General features: G+C 44.1%; 1 protein-coding gene across 1 annotated transcript in view; it reads right to left on the bottom strand.

Annotated features, from left to right (window-relative positions):
* Positions 1-8,156: 8,156 nt before the first annotated feature.
* Positions 8,157-14,710, bottom strand: part of SLAMF1 (signaling lymphocytic activation molecule family member 1) — a 32,952-nt gene continuing 26,398 nt past the window's right edge. Inside the window, exons 6-7 of the mRNA XM_082704313.1 lie at positions 11,989-12,081; positions 8,157-10,582 (exon numbers count right to left, since the gene is read on the bottom strand). Of these exons, the coding sequence (XP_082560439.1) occupies positions 10,532-10,582; positions 11,989-12,081 (144 nt within the window). The 3' untranslated portion in view covers positions 8,157-10,531. The remainder of the gene's footprint in view (positions 10,583-11,988; positions 12,082-14,710) is intronic.

Below are 14,710 nucleotides of genomic sequence, written 5' to 3'. Positions count from 1 at the left end.
ACTCTAACCCAGGCACGGGGAGTGTGGGGAAGCCTCTCTGAAGGAACTGACAGCCCAGCTGAGACTTGAAGAGCAAGTTAGCATTATTAGGTGAAAGGTGAGGGGACAGGAAATAAGAAGAATGTGTTGACACAATATGCACCCAATAAATGGTAGCGACTCACATTATGGAATTACAGTTATATAATTATATTACATATAATTCTACTATACATAATTGTATTATGTGATTATATTGATTATATAAATTACATATTATGGGTATGCTATATAACATAATGAATACAATTATATTATGATTAAACTACATGTAATACAGGAACGTTCTCTAGTAGAAGCCTGCACTCCCTGTTAGAAGAATGACAGGGGCCTTGTACGGGTGGGGGGGGGGTGTCAGAGGTGATGTGAATAAATATTTGGGCCCATAAGCCAAGCAGTTTAAAAATTTGAACCCAGCTGTTTCAGGAAGTGCTGGAAGAAACTGAGGACATGGCCCCTGAGACCTAACGGTAGTAAGACTGTGCAAAGGTTTTCCCCCTGAGGAGTGTCCTTTGCCAGCTCCTGGGCCTCCAGAGTCATTCATGAAACTATCATGCTCATCATTCTTCTTGTATACTTGCTCAAAATTGAGTAGAGGAATACATTTATCTACATAAAGGTAGTATATGGGCAACATAGGCATCTGTTCGGGACCAAAGAAACATTGGAAATAGAAATGAAATTTCCCAAATTAATTCATTCATTTCATAAGATTGAACCATATTACTTTCATACTTCTAGCAAGATGTCTTCCTGAAATATGTAATTGCTACGGGTGTATTACCACACATCTACCATCTAGTCATTGCCCAGAGAAGGAAGAAAGAAGAAAGAATATGAAGTTGCCAAGAGCTGCTGAAAACCCAACTTTGTATTTTCTCTCTTCCTTTTTCTTTCTCTTTAGGAATGTTCAATCCTCTCTGGCCATTTACAAGTGTTGCTGGGTCTCATGTCTATGTCTTCAGAAATTCTAGATTGGCATCTTACTCAAAGACATACCTCCTGTTGAACCCGGACCAGTGTCATATGTCTTCTGTCTTTCGGCCTTAGATCACCAGACCCAACTAGTAAGTTTTTATCAAGACGTTACTAATTTTTGACACCTCTTCTTTTAATACAATGCAAAAAGATAAAAAAGTCCTCACATGGGGCACCTGGGTGGCTCAGTGGGTTAAAGCCTCTGCCTTCGGCTCAGGTCATGATCCCAGGGCCCTGGGATCAAGCCCCGCATTGGGTTCTCTGCTCAGCAGGGAGCCTGCTTCCCCTTCTCTCTCTGCCTGCTGCTCTGTCTACTTGTGATCTCTGTCTGTCAAATAAATAAATAAAGTCTGTAAGAAAAAAAAAGTTTAAAACAAGTCTTCCCATTTCATAATAACACAAAAACAAAACAAAAATCATACTTTTCTATGGGACCTACAATGAGTAGTGCATGCAAAAAACCCTTGATGTATTGAATTCCAGTAAAAAATGTGCCCTTTCTAATTGAGCAAAGACCTAAATAGCTCAAGAATTGGGGTAGGAGGCTGGTCTGGGGTCCAGGCCAGAAAAGCAAGCCTGCCATAGACAGAGACTTTGAGAAGAAGGACAAGTTTGGATGAAACTTAAATGACAATGTGCACTGGCAAGAAAGGATGGAATTTGAAAGCCTCCGATGCAAAACCAAATCATTTTGCCCAGCAATTCCCATCCCCTCCAGAATTTTGCTGAGAAAGTGGTACTGAGGAGGGACTGGAAATCAGAGACCCATTGTAAGGTACCACAGATTTCATAATAGTTGGATTCTAGAGTTTTAATATAAAAGCAGATCAAAAAATACTGAAACTACAGCCCAACACTGTCCCACCTCAAACAGTAGCAAGATCTAAAAGGCACTGATGGTGAAGGAAGTAACGGGTTAGGTTAATTACAGATGAATTTAATCTAACACCGTGACCCTATTCCAGCTCAGTTTCATTCTCGGGAAAATATTAATGATCAGCTTCTCCCTCAAACAGCCATGCAGAGGGAAGGGTTACATGCCCAAGAAAATAAATAAAGCAAAACAGAATAAAAAGTATTATCCTTGGATACATATTATCCTTTGTTTCAAATTCTATTTTGTCTGATATAAGTGTAGCTGATTCAGCTTTCTTCTGGTTTCCATTTGTATGGAATATCTTTTTCCATTCCTTCCCCTCAGTCTGTGTGTGTCCTTACATCTAAAGTTATGTACACTCAATTACATAATGATAAGGGGATCAATTTGACAGGAGGATGTAACATTGTAAATATTTATGTACCCAACACAGGAGCACATAAAAACATAAAGCAAATGTGAATAGACACAAAAGGGAGAAACTGACAACAAGGCAATAATAGGGACCTCTAGTGCCCCATTTACATCAATGCATAGACCATCCAGACAGAAAACGATTAGGAGACATCAGCCTTAAATGACCCATTAGACCAAATGGAGTTTAACAGACAGATACACAGAACATTCCATCCCCAAACAATAGAATATACATTCTTCCCAAGTACACATGGAATATTTTCCAGGATAGGTCATATGTTAGGCCACAAAACAAGTCTTAATAAATTGAAGAGAATTGAATTTGTATCAAGCATCTTTTCTGATCCCAATAGTAGGAAACTAAAAATTATGCAAAGAAAACTGGAAAAGTCTCAAATATGTGGAGATTCAATAACATGCTGCTAAATAATCAATGGGTCAAAGAAGAAAACAAAAATGTTAAGGTATCTTGAGAAAAATTAAAATGGAAATATACCAAAATTTGTGGGATGCAGCAAAAGCAGTTCTAAGAGGAAAGTTCGTAACCATAAATGTCTATCTCAAAAAAGCAGGTAAATAACGTTCTACCCCAAGGAACTCGACAAAGAAGAACAAGTGATGCCTAAGGTTAGTAGAAGGAAGGAAATAATAAAGTCTAGAACAGAAATAAGAGAAATAGGTGGGGCGCCTGGGTGGCTCAGTGGGTTAAGCCGCTGCCTTCGGCTCAGGTCATGATCTCAGGGTCCTGGGATCGAGTCCCACATCGGGCTCTCTGCTCAGCAGGGAGCCTGCTTCCTCCTCTCTCTCTGCCTGCCTCTCTGCCTACTTGTGATCTCTCTCTGTCAAATAAATAAATAAAATCTTTAAAAAAAAAAGAAAGAGAAATAGGGATGAAAAAGAAAATAGAGAAGAAGATCAACTAAGAGTTGGTTCTTTGAAAAGATAAACAGAACTGAAAAGACTCTCGCCAATCAAAAAAAAAGAGAGAGGGGTCAAATAAATAAAATTGGAAATAAACCTACACATATATGGTCACATAACTTATAACAAAGGAGCCAAGAATCTACAATGGGGAAAGACAGTCTCTTCAATAAATGGTGCTATGAAAACTGAATATTCACATGCAAAAACTGAAACAGACCTCTATCTTACACCAGAGACAGACTAACTCAAAATATATTAAAGATTTGAATATTAAACCCGAAACCATAAGACGTGCAGAAAAAGACAAAGGCAGTGAGCTTCTTGACATAAGTCTTGGTGGTGTTATTTATTTTTTTTAATCTGGCACCAAAATCAAAAGCAACAAAAACAAAAACAAATGGGACCACATTAAACTAAAAAGCTTCTGTGCAGCAAAGGAAACCATCAGCAAAATGTAAAAGCAACTGATTGAATGGAGAAAATATTTACAAATTATACATCTGATAAGGTGCTAATATCCAAAATATATAAAGAACTCATAAAACTCCTTAGCAAAAATAAATTCAATTAAAAAATGGGCAGAAGGGCGCCTGGGTGGCTCAGTGGGTTAAGCCGCTGCCTTCGGCTCAGGTCATGATCTCAGAGTCCTGGGATGGAGTCCCACATCGGGCTCTCTGCTCAGCAGGGAGCCTGCTTCCTCCTCTCTCTCTGCCTGCCTCTCTGCCTACTTGTGATCTCTCTCTGTCAAATAAATAAATAAAATCTTTTAAAAAAAATGGGCAGAAGATCTGAATGAACGTTTTTCTAAAGAAGACATACAGATGGCCAACAGGTATATGAAAAGATGCTCAACATCATTAGCCATTAGGAAATCAAATTAGAGCCAAACGAGGTACTTCTACACATCCTTTAAAATAGATAAAACTAAAAAGACTCACTTTTATATGTCAACTTGACTAAGCTGAAGAATACCCAGATAGTTGGTAAAACATTATTTCTGAGGGTGTTTCTAGAAGAGGTTAGCATTTGAACTGGTGCACTGAGTAAATCAGAGGAAGGTTGAGTTGGCTCTCTGTGCCTAACTGCCCAGGCTGAGACATCATCTTTGCCCTTTGCCTGGGAATTACACAGTCTATGCTCTGGGTTCTCAGACCTTTGAACTCTGACTGGAAGTCACCCCAGCAGCCCTCCAGGTCCTCCAGCTTGCAGACGGCAGACTGTAGGACTTTCAGCTCCATCAACATCATGAGCCAATTCCTTATAATAAACCTCATTCTAGCTACCCAGGGAGATAGCCAATTGGTTCTGTTTCTTGGGAGAAATCTGGATCCCTGTAAGCAAATGTTGGCAAGGTTGTGGAGGAACTGGAACTCTTACACACTGCTGTATATATGTTCCTAAAATGATTTCTGTAGACTGAATGTTTGTGTCCCTCTAAAATTAGTATGTTGAAACCTAACCCTCAATGTGATGGTATCAGGGGGTGGGGGCTTTGGGAAGTAGTTTGATCATGAGAATGGAGCCTTCCTGAATGGGATTAATGCCCTTATAAAAAGGGTGCAGAGGCGCACCTGGGTGGCTCAGTGGGTTAAGCCGCTGCCTTAGGCTCAGGTCACGATCTCAGGGTCCTGGGATTGAGTCCCACATCGGGCTCTCTGCTCAGCAGGGAGCCTGCTTTCTCCTCTCTCTCTGCCTGCTTCTCTGCCTACTTGTGATCTCTGTCAAATAAATAAAAATCTTTAAAAAATAAAAAATATTAAAAAAAAAAGTGCAGAGAGCCTCTTCTTCTTTCCACCATCTGAAGACACAGCATGCAGACAGCCATCGACAAACGAGGAACTGGGTCATGCTGGCACTGAATCTGCTGACACCATGACCTTGCACTTTCTAACCTCCAGAATCGTGACAAGTAAATTTCTGTTGCTTATAAGCCACTTGGCTTACAGTTTTTTTGTCATAGCAGCCTGAATGGACTAAGACAATATTACAAACACTTTAGAAACCAGTGACAATTTCTTAACAAGTTTAACTTTACGTACCACATAATTCAGCTCTTCTACTTCTAGACATTTACTAAAAAGAAATGACAGGATATGTCCATACAAAGACTTGTACTGGAATGTTTGTCGCAACTTTATCTGGTATAGCCAAGAACTAGAAAAAAACCCAAATGCAATCAATAGGTGAATGGATAAATGAATAGTGTTATATTGATACAAGAGAAGACCACTCAGTAGTGAAACAGAGTGGTCTATTAACGCACATGCCGGCATGCAGGAATCGGGAATCGCAGCGTAACCATGCCAAGTGAAAGAAGCCAGATACAAAGTATACTCTGAGTTCCAGCTAGAAAAAAATTTTAGAAAATGCAAACTAATCTATAGGGACAGAAAGCACATCAAATTTACCTGGTTGGGGGACAGGTGAGTAGGATCACAAAAGGCACAAAATAACTTTTAGCAGTGATGGATGTGCTCATTATTTTGGGTACGGTAGTTGTTTTGCAGAATATAGATACATATATATATACATATTTAAAAATATGTATATAAATATGAATATATTTTAAAATATACATACACACACTTAAGCATATTTTGGAGTTTCCTACACATGTTTTCTTGAGTAGAGAGCGCTCTGGGAACCTGGAACTCAAATTACACTGTGTTCAATTTTGGTTGCAAGGTTGCAGATTGACCGAATATCCCCAAATGTCAGACTCTCAATATTACTGTTAGACATTTTATGTAATTGGTGTCCTTGGAAAATGGTGGATCACTAGTGTGTCATCTAGTGAGTCCTAGTCCTGGAGCTTCTATCAACCAGTCGTTACACCTGATGCCATCAAGCCTCCCACATAATTCCTGAATTTCTTTTTCATGTGAGCTCTGTGCACTAAGCACATTGTAGGTGTGCTTCGAGTGAGAGCGTGCGTCATGATAAAAGGGAGGCGCAATCTGCTTAAAGGACGTCGTGTTCATAAAACTTGCAGGCACCTAACAGCATAGTATTTACATTCACGAAACAAAAATTGCTTGAAACACAATTAGAATTTGTCAGAAGGATGGCCATGTTTCTTTTTATTCAAATTGACCTGGCCCCTTGACATTTTCATGATGATGCCCGTGGGCCCACTCACTGTGGTATGTCCTTCTGATTCCTTCTTGGTGGGGCATTACACCTACAAACAGGTCTGCCAGAAGCCACTTTTCCTATGGCCTCGTTCCCTCTCTCGCCAATATGTCATAATGCCTTAATTGACTGGCCTACATCTGGAAACCAATCCATTCTATTAGTGATTACACATTACATGTTAAGAAACATATACAAGTTGGGACGCCTGGTGGCTCAGTGGGTTAAGCCGCTGCCTTCAGCTCAGGTCATGATCTCAGGGTCTTGGGATTGAGCTCCACAACGGGCTCTCTGCTCAGCGTGGAGCCTGCTTCCTCCTCTCTCTGCCTGCCTCTCTGCCTACTTGTGATCTCTGTCTGTCAAATAAATAAATAAAATTAAAAAAAAAAAGAAACATATACAAGTCTGTATTTTTCCACCAGTAATAAGAATTAATTAGTATTGATATCCCTACCTCCTAACAAAGTGAATTAGCATTTACTTCTCTCAGTAGGCTGGAATGATCACATTGTGAACTCTATGGGTCAATTCCTTGTTCTCTTCTTTCTAGAATAATCACATCATTTATCATCCAAACCAAAGGATGTTTGAGATTTAAAAGGGCACTTACCTAATTAATACTATTTGGTTTTCTGAAATATTAATATATGGGATGACAAATTGATTTTTATTATAATGGTGAACTGGAAAAAGAGTTTCATAAAATATTTTCAAAACATTTTGTCTACAAATAGACATAAATTTATGTCAAAAAATTGGACATAATTTTAGTGAAAAATAAAATAACTGTGCTACATCACATACTTGATTGGCCAAGAAAATCAGCTAATACCAAGTGTTATTGAGGAATGGCTAAAGGAGGGGCTCTAATGTGCTCAACAGGAGTATAAATTGTGCAGAACAATTGCATACATTTAGAGAGTTGAATATTTGCATAAATATTTGCATAGATATTTACATAAATCATGCTTCTCTTTCCCCCCCTCCCCTCCTCCTATTCTCAGGTCGGGAGAGTGACTGCAGTAAAAGTCAATGTTATCTTGGTTCAATTTTTTTTTTTTTTTTTTAAATTCTGAGCTGCAGGGTCTTGTCTTTGGCTGGGAACGTTCTAGTTCATTTCCGTTGTTACTTCCAACTTCTTGCGTAAAGTAAACCTGCTCTCCTCCTTCCCGAAGCCAGAGTTCGACGCGCGTCCCAGCTGCTTCCTGAGCATGCAGGAATGCTAGCATGTCCGCTCTCCTCAGCCGGTCGGTGCGGAGCTGACGAGAGTCCAGCCGCCGCTGGCGGGAGTCGGGACTCAGCCCTGCGGGTCCCGACCGAGGAGCGGCGCTGGTGACGCGGGCGCGGCGGGGACCGCATCGCTCCATCTCCCTCTAGCGACTGCCGCAGGGAGCGCGTCACAAAACCCTCTCGGGCTCTCGGGGCTGCTTTTAGGGGCCTGGTTCTGAAGACGTCCACCCAGACTTCGTTCGGGTTGGAGGTAGGGTTTGGGCATCAGTGTTTATTTTAAAGGTACCCTGGAAACTCTACTATTCATATCACCTTGGGAATATTGGCATATATACAGCTCTCTTCTCTGGGGGAGAGTGGCTCCCAACTTCGGTGACTTGGGGGCACAGAGCTAACCCTTGCCCACACCCTAGGAAAGGGACAACGTCACACCTTATCAGACCCAATCAGCCACCCTCTGGGTTTCACAGCTGCAAAGACACCAGGCAGTGGGACGTGTCTTTGTCATATTGCCATCTTAGGAAACTTCTAGGTAACACAAGACAAAAGGGCAAATTCCTTGATCGATTATCCAAATTTTATTCATTTCCAGGAGGTAGAAACAAAAACTCAGGAAGAGACGTAGCTTACTGTCATCAGGGCTTCTCCAGTGTGCCGAGGCCCCGTTGACCAATCACATGGGTTGGTAGGACCAGAGCCCTGTCCTCAGGAGGGACTCCGCCCAGCTGCATTTTGGAGCCCAGCCCCTTAATACCGGGAATGGCCTGTTCCTCTTGAGTTCTCTAAAATTCAGAAATGCTCAATCAAAAGAAGACATTAGAAAAGAAACATGGGGAAGCTGGACTCTATAGTATCAGTTTCATTTTTTAGGCCTGAGGAAAAGGAACACTCCGGCCCCACCAGCAGTGTCTTGGGGGGGAAGGGTGTGAGCCGAGGGGTGCGTGCTTTCCCACGTGACCCTGAAGCTGATGGTGCAGAACCTGACATCAAACGTCATTTGAAGGACCGTCTGAAAGTCCACAAGACGCAGCCATCCTCCTCAGTGAGGTCTGGAGCCTCTGCTGGGGAATTTTGAGGGGAGAGCCTCCTCTCTCCTCCTTCCTTTCTTTCCTTCCATTGGGCAGAATTCGGCCACAAGGAAAAGCCAAGCGTGAGAACTAAGGGGCTAGAACAAGCCGAGCTGTGGTAAAGGTCTGAGGGTTCATCACCCGAAGGCTTACCGACCCTCGCTAGTAGCTTCCTCGGTTTCTGAGAACAGACTGTGAGCCTACGTTTATACGACATACAGTGATTTATTTTTCGCCTGCTCGGCTTTCCGCCTCACTTGCTTGTGTTTGTAGAATTCCCTAACTTGTAAAAGGCAGATCCCACCAACCATGTGAACGGGGAACCTGTCAGATATTCAATTCCCAGCCCCCCTGGGAGGCAGAACGTGGTTGCGTGACCTCGCCCTGGCCACTCAGTCCCAGAGTCCGAATTAGAAACTAGAAAGCAGGAGATGAAGGGACGCGGGGAGAGGTCACTCTGGCGCAGACAGCGCGCCCGCGACCCTGAGTTTCCAGGTCCAGAGGAGGCAGGGTAGGGGTGGAGGGGCCGCGGTCTGGATCCAGGAAGACGACAGTCGAGCAGCTGGGCCGGCGTCCTTGCGCTGGCAAGTTGATGGCCTCACACGGCTGCGACATGGCTGGTGATTTCCGAACCAGGGTTCACCAAGGTCTTCCAAGAACCGACTTAACAGGTTTCACTAAGAGCTTACCTTGAAGCGGGCCTGCCTGAGAGCAGAGAATAGGGAATAAAAGAGGACTTTGCCAAAGAGGCTCTTTCTGTCTGCAACCTGCAATTGAAGTTACCCAGCATGCAATTATCGGATGCTGTTCGGTCACCATATGTTAATTTTCTAGATCAGGTTACATTTTGTGTGAGAAGGGGAGGGCAGGTGCCCCGGTAAAGACCCGGAGGACGGTGAGGCCATGGGTGTGAGCGGATTCCGAGCGTGGTGAGAGCATTTTAGTGGATGTTCCGCAGGCGCTGTTCAACCGAGTAAACAGAGAAGTAGGGATTGAAAGATCACTTTGAGAAGTAGAAGTAAAAGGTCAGCCTGGGACAAGTCCTGAAGGTGCCACGTTCCTCGGCAACAGCGCCCCCAAACGCTTGTCACATCCCTTTAAACCTCAGTGGAATACCTTTCCGTATTCTTAAATCCTTAAATATTACATATGTAAGTATATGTGTTATATAATATTAAACTTAAATATTCTAGAATTTTTTAAGAATCTTGGGTGATTTTGTTTCCATTATTCAGAGCTCAAAGACTTCACAGTCACATTGTCAGTTTATTGACCCTTCAGCTTCCGGGTTTCACAAATAAAATACTGACTCTATTAGCTTCTTTCATAGAAGAATCTGAGAGCGCTCCACCTGTGATGAGGAGTTCACCCTTCACTGCCCGTCCGGAGAGAGAGCGAGGCACAGAGCCCTGGTCAGGTCTGTGCGGAGCGGGGTCAGCTCCCGGGACCGAGCACCGCCAGCCGAGACGTAAAATGTTCCAGATGTTGCGGCTGGTGGGTCAGCTGTCAGAGGTCCTGGAGGTCCCAGCTTCCTGCCTTTGGCTCTTATTGTCCAGTCCCAGCAAGAAGCAAGAACCGGGAGGTCTGGGCTCCCTGGACCCACGTTACTCATTCCGTCTGCTACACCGCAGAGCTGGCAAGTGATCCTACAGCTCTCTCTTCCTGAGGAGCAGGCTGAGGGCTCGGAAAGCCTCAGTCCCTTGTCCATCCCGCAGGTGGCTGCGGACAAAGCATCACCGAGGAGTTGATCTGAGAAGAGTACAGGTGTGCAGAGAGTCACGGGGAGCTTGGGACCTGGAGCCAAGTTCAGTGTTTATTGTGGTCCCTCCAGATTCCTTCAGAAAGTCCCTTCGTTGAGTCTGTGGTGTCAGCTCTCAGGAAGTGTCACACTGGCATAGACTGTCATGGAATTTGATTCCTGGGGGCAAAACAGAAGTCTGTGAGGAGAGGCACCACCTTCACAGGCTACAGATGGGAACTGCGCTGCTGACTAAAGGGAAAGAGTCTCAGATTTCAGGGGGTGCAGTGACCTGCTGGGAGGCGCACCCCAGGGCTCCAGATCCCGTCCAGGTGTGTGCACCCCATCACTCCCCGTCAGTCAGGGAGACCCGGGAGATGTTTCTCTTTGCTTTCTTCCCTGACCTTGCCTTATAAGGAAAACTATTTGTTTTGCTACTGGGCATGGGGCACAGTTGGGGAAGCCAAGAGAACCCTAATTCGCTGAACTTTGGAAGGGGATAGTGAGACCCAAAGAGAGAAGGAAGAATTGGAGCAGAGAGGGAGGGGAGAGAGACAGGACTGCAGGCAAAGGTGTCTTCTAGGTAGAGTAGATTCAAGAGTCAGAGAAAGACGGGAATGGAGGAATTCAGGAGGTTTTGCTGTGAAATGTGAAATACAACAGGCTGTTTTTTGATGAAGAAAGCATCACTAAAAATCTGCATTATTTCTTAAAGCTTTTTAAAGTTGGATTCACATGTTTACTTCCCCATAGGAGAGGACAGTGCTCTGAGACCAGACCTCCAGATGCTGACAGGACATCCTCTCCAGGCATTCCCAGGCGTCTGTCCAGGAAGCGCTTTCAGGCGGAGGGGTCCATGCAGGCATTTCTGTGGACTTTTGACCCTCAATTATCTTCTAAAATGCTTTCTTTAACAGAACCCCACTGGAGGCAAGATAGCAGCCCCGAATTTACGTCTGTCCCTTTAGGAAAAGGAACAGTTGCTGTCGGAAACCGGACCCATGCTGAGCTTGCAGTGGGCGTAGATGGCAAGGCTCCGCCCGGCCGCGCACCGCACTGTCTTCGGGCTCATGCCAGGCACCGATGCGGCTGGGCTGGATGGAGCCCCCGCATGAGCCTTTTGTACAAAGCTGTCCTGCGATGCTGTTATGCAGCTGAAGTCAGGAGCTCTTGGAATCAAGATGCACATCGCAAAGGTAAACATGCTCTGGGACTCCTTGGGGAGGTTGCTTTTTAATGTGTAGATGCCTGGTTGCTCACCATGGACATTCTGACTGAACAGAATCCTGGGAGAAAGCTCCAGAAATCTTTATTTTTAGCAAATATGCCAGCTGATTCTGATGACAGCTTTTTGGACAGCTCTCAGAGAAACACTAGCGAACAGAGAGCTGTGTCCCCGTGTGAGCAGCCAGGAGGGGCTCCCGGAAGTCCCCCAGCCGAGGCCACGGAGGACCCCTGTGACCCACTTGCTAGGGCCTGCCTTCTCCACTTCAGGACTGTTGGATCGTGGCTCTCCCCAGGACCCACCACTCCCTCCCTCCACCTCTTCCCTCCCCGTGGAGAGGAGCCTCCGAGGGATGCCTCACCTGGACAGGGTCTGGGACAGGCTCTGCCGCAGCGACGTAAATGGTGGTGCAGGGGTCCTGAGCCGGCAGGGGGTCGGCTTTCTTCTGAACAGACTAGAAGAGACGCAAAGAGGAGGAAATCAGCTGAGCAGAGTCATTCCCATCCGAGTCTGCCCACGGAGAAGCACAAGATCCAGAAACTTGGAGCCAGAAAGCCCCTCCGAGTCCACGGGCCCAGCCTCCTTCTCAGGTGGAAATGCTCCTGCAGATTCCCCAGAATTCGATTCCCAGGGTTTTGCTTGGACTCCCCAAGTGGCCTCGCGGAGCTCACAGCCTCGAGAGGCAGCCCACGGCACCAAGAACACTCCCCAGATGTTTTAAGTCTTCCTCGCAGTGCACCGGAACTGGTGTGGCTGTCCCCAGCGCAGTGGAAGGGAACAGGATCTTCCTAACATTTGTCTGGCTCCTGTCACCCACAACACACCAAGTTCATTCCAGCGCACGCTGCCGCTCCCACTATTCCGGACTCTGACATGGTTTCCTGGGACGTCTCTCTCCTGCCCCAGTGAGGAACTTCGTAGTAAGTATACATTTCTGAGTGTTTACAGTGTTTTCCACAAGTGCCAAATTTGTCTCCCGCCAACTCTGCACCTTAAATCCCATTGTCACAGATGGACAAGCGAAGGCCCCGAAAGACTTAGTACTCTCCTGTGTGCGTGTGTACGAAGTAGCAAAGCCAGGAGTCCCCAGAGGCTTGTCAGCTTTAAGTGCCTGGTCTTCTCATCAGGCTGTTCTTCTTTCCTTACCCCAACTTGTAACGACCTCTCCTCTACCTGGATTCCCAGATATTTAAAGTCTGGCATGTAACTGTATGATATTTAAAACACTCTCACTTATTTACACGTTGTTTTTTCAAACAGACTATTCCCATATTTCTTCCCATTCCCCACAAAAGTAGTGCCCGGCACATTTTAAAAAAATCAGTTGATGTTACTTTAAATGATTTACAATCCATAATACCAAGATGAAGTCAATGTAGGGGTAAATTGAGACCCCATCCCGTAAGGCAACAAGACTTATCTCAGGGAAGTCATCCTTTCAACACACTTCAGAACTCTGGTCTAGCATAGTGCTGCCCCCCACTTCTCCTGGATGTAGAGCAAGACCAGAAACTAAAGATGGGTTTTAACATGAAGAAGCTCAGAATTATAGAATTGAAAAAGTTTATTGGAGGAAAGAAGATTCAAGGTGGGAATCTCTTTATATATTTGCTGGATTGTCTTGAAGAAGAGGAATTAGATTTGTTCTGTAGAGTCCTTCAGGTTTAAGCCAAGATTGGGATTTGGAAGAAACATTTTGTTTCAACATAGTGAAGATCTTTCTAATACTAAGAGATGCTCAGATGTGGAGTGGATTGCCTTGGGATGCAGAGAATTCCCCATTACCAGAAGTGCCTGGGGTAGACCAGGGCTTCTCACACTTGAATGTGCATATGCATTACCTGGCTGTCTTGTTAGAAGGCTGGTTCTCTTTCAGAAGACTTGGGGTAAGCCCTGAGCTTCTGCATCTCTAATAAGGTCCCAGGAGATGCTCATGCTGCTTGTTCACAGACTGTATTTTAGTAAAAAAAAGCTAGCCAACACTTTGGAAGTAATAATGAGAAGATAACTCAAGCAGCAATTGAGTGATTCAAATAGATGACTTTCAAGGTCCCATACAGCTCATAGATGCCATATTTTGGAGAAAAAAAAATGAATTTAAGGGAGAAGTACTTTTAATAATGAGATAGATGAAGATAACGTGAAACAATTTAATTAAGAGGACTTTATCCACCCCTGCCTGTCTTCCTGTCTGCAAGGACTTTGGTATGACCTGACTTAGGGGCCCAGGGGAGAAGTTAATAACTTATGCTTTTAATATTTAGTTAATAAGTTTTGGAAAGGAGGAAAAAAGCATAAAGGAAACCACTTATAGTCTTTCCACTTCAACACAACATGGTTAGCACGTGGTTAGTGCTCCCTTCAGGATTTTAACCAGGACTTAGGGAATTCTCTTAAACACAGTTGTAATAACTTAGTACATTTTTTATGCCGGTGTCTTCAGTTAAGGCATGGGTCCAGGGATCATGACTTACAAGAAGCCCCAGGGGTGTCACTCTCACATATTCTTCATAAGCCGTGTCCCCCAGAGTTGTACAAGGCAACAGTCCTGGTAAGACCTATGAGAGTTCTCTAGCGGACAGCAAATGTGTGTTACATAATTTCCCTGTTACCCGGTCTTTATAATACCACCATTATGAATAAGAGCAAGGGAAATATTAACATTTTATTATTGTCCACGTGATTAGTCTTTATATCATAACATATAGCTTTGCAAAAAGCTTTTTCTCGTTGTTCTCTTCAAACAAAGAGAACTGTAAAAACGTAGGCAAGTGTAAACGCATATTGATGTGTAAAACAATAACAACTATGTCCCCCACATTGAAAACATACATAAAATTAAAATAATGGCCAAAAAATGTACACAAATCAGAGGGTGACGTTAAAGGGAAGATGACGTATTGTCCAGGAAGAGACTAACTATTAGACTTTGGTGAGTCAAAGATGCATTTTGTAATTTCCAGGTTAGCAACCAAAAAACAGGAAAAAAGGTTGCTTAATTAACAAAAGGGAGGAGAATGGGATAATAAAAGTATAATTTAAAAGATTCCTCCCTTAGAGGAACCCCTGACTCAGATAGCTTC

The sequence above is a fragment of the Mustela nivalis genome (genome assembly GCF_964662115.1).
Source record: "Mustela nivalis genome assembly, chromosome: 16".
In the NCBI taxonomy this organism is placed as follows: domain Eukaryota; kingdom Metazoa; phylum Chordata; class Mammalia; order Carnivora; family Mustelidae; genus Mustela; species Mustela nivalis.
Note: the sequence above shows the minus strand (reverse complement) of the source record. Positions and strands in the feature narration are given on the sequence as shown.